Raw genomic sequence first — 2,162 nt, 5'->3', positions numbered from 1 at the left:
ACCTGCCGCGCGCGGCGCCGGGCGGCCTCCGCGCGCCGCCCGTCGACGCCGCGAGCGCCGCCGCGCTCGAGGCCGCGTGCGACGCCCTCGACGACTGGTCGCTCGCGGCGCTCCAGTGCGCCGTCTTCGAGTGCAAGAGCCTCGCGCTCGGCCTCGCGCTCCTCGCGGGCCGCCTCGACCCGCGCGGAAACTCGAACCTTCGACCCGACTTCGACGCGCGCGCGTGCGACTGTTTCGACGCACTTTGGGGCTGTGCTCCGAGAGCTCGACGGGAGCAATCGATTCGTCCAAAACTCGGCCGAATCGACGTCGATTCGACCGAGCGAGAGAATTTCAAAGTTTGGTCGGGGCGTCCCGAACCGGCGGTCGATTCCCGCGCAGGCCTCGACGCGCGCGGCGCCGAGGCCGCGGCGCGCGTCGAGGAGACGGCGAACATCGACCGCTGGGGCCTCGTCGAGGGCGCCCACGACTACGACCTCGCGCGCATCCAGGTCCAGCTCGCGTCCGCGAGTTTCTTCGCCGACGCCGCGCGAGCGCCCTAGCGCCGGGGCGACGCGACTTCTAGGCGAGATCCTAGCGTCCCACCGGCGCGGCGCGCGCGGCGCCTCCTCGCGGGGGACCCGGGCGGCCGCCGCGCCGCCCCGCGGCCCTAGGCCGCGCGCGTCGCGAGGTCCTCGAGGGACGCCTGGGCCGTCTCGGGCACGGCGGCGCGCACGAAGACCCAGGTGACGCCGCAGACGGCCGCGAACGCGGCGAACGCCGCGCGCGGGCCCCGGCGCGCGACGACGACGGGGAAGTAGAAGGACACGGCCGCGTGCGAGGCGAACTGCGCCGCCTGCGGCGCGCGCGGCGGGGCCTCGCGCGGCGTCGCGACCTCCCCCCCCCGCCGCCGCCGCCGCCGGGCGCCGCGCCGCGCGAGGCTCGCGGTCATCGCCGCGGATCGCGCGTGCCTGCGCGGGAAACCGACGTACGCGACGCGACCGCGACGCGCGCGCGTCCGAACGACGTCGACGCGACCGTTCCGCCGTCCGTCGAGAGGTCGACGAGGGCCGTCGACGCGTCCACCATCCGGCCGGATCGACTTCGACGCGACCGAGCTCGAGGGGCCCGACGTTCGGTCGGGACCGCCCGGCGCGGCGGCCGCGTCACGCGCGGGCGCGCGCGTCGGGAACCTGGGCAGGACAAGAGTGCGAAATTCCCAACTTCAAAGGCTCCTCTCTCGGCCATGTTCCACTCGTTTCGGCTGATTTTTGGACGAGCGATCATCTCTCGGAACGGTCTCGACGCGTGGATGCTTTTCCCAGAACGCGCGCGCGTGGAACACTCACGTTGAAGCGACGTTGAATCACCCTCGTCCCGCCCCGTCGGGAACGACTCCGCGGTGTAGATGTTCGGGATGGGCCCGAGGCTCAGGCCGAAGAAGACGCCGTAGAGCGAGATCGCCGCGAGGCTCGCGGCGGCCGCGCCGGGCCCGCGCGCTCCTGTGCCCGAATTAAAATCTTCAACTCGACTTCGACGCGAGCGCGCGCGACGGTTTCGACGACGTCTCTTCGGCCGCGCTTCGAGAAGTCGACGAGAGCGATCGATTCGTCCCAAAATCGGCCGAATCGACTTCCATGTGACCGAGCTCGAGAATTCTCAAGTTTGGTCGGGACCGCCCGAACCGGCGGTCGCGTTCGGCGCGGGCGCGCGCCCAGCGCCGCCGCGAGACCCGCGAGGCACCTGCGCGGCGCGCGCGCCGTCCCCCCCCCCCCGGCCGCCGGCGTCCCGCGCCGGCGCGCCGCAGGCCCATGGCCGGCACGAACGTCGAGAGGAGGCGCCGCCGGCCCCAGGTGTCCATGAGAGCCATCGTCACGAACAGCGCCTGCGGGGCTCGACGCTCCGACGCGCCGGCGGCGCGCGGCGCCGGGGCCGCGCGGGGATCTTCGGCGCGTAGGCGACGGCCGCCGCGAGGATCGCGGCCTGCGCGGACATCGACCGCCGCTTCGGGGGGTCCCCGCCAGACTCGGGACCGCTCGAGCTCGGCCGCGTCGACGTCGACGCGGCCGATCGTACGGACGAATCGATGGCTCGCGTCGAGCGCTCGACGCACGGCGGAAGCGCTCGCGTCGGACCCGTCGCATGCGCGCCCGTCGAAGCCGGGTGAAGCCGCAGTCCCGCGC

General features: G+C 74.0%; 1 protein-coding gene across 1 annotated transcript in view; it reads right to left on the bottom strand.

Moving 5' to 3' along the window:
• Positions 1-649: 649 nt before the first annotated feature.
• SOC12 (hypothetical protein) overlaps positions 650-2,162 on the bottom strand; it is a gene marked incomplete at both ends in the record, with an annotated part of 3,120 nt that continues 1,607 nt past the window's right edge. The window contains 4 exons of the mRNA XM_009042890.1: positions 650-835; positions 1,126-1,172; positions 1,350-1,481; positions 1,887-1,962. Coding sequence (XP_009041138.1) covers positions 650-835; positions 1,126-1,172; positions 1,350-1,481; positions 1,887-1,962 — 441 coding nt within the window. The remainder of the gene's footprint in view (positions 836-1,125; positions 1,173-1,349; positions 1,482-1,886; positions 1,963-2,162) is intronic.

The sequence above is a fragment of the Aureococcus anophagefferens genome, assembly GCF_000186865.1.
Source record: "Aureococcus anophagefferens unplaced genomic scaffold AURANscaffold_39, whole genome shotgun sequence".
NCBI lineage: Eukaryota > Pelagophyceae > Pelagomonadales > Pelagomonadaceae > Aureococcus > Aureococcus anophagefferens.
The sequence above is the reverse complement of the archived record's forward strand: the minus strand, read 5'-3'. Positions and strand labels throughout refer to the sequence as shown.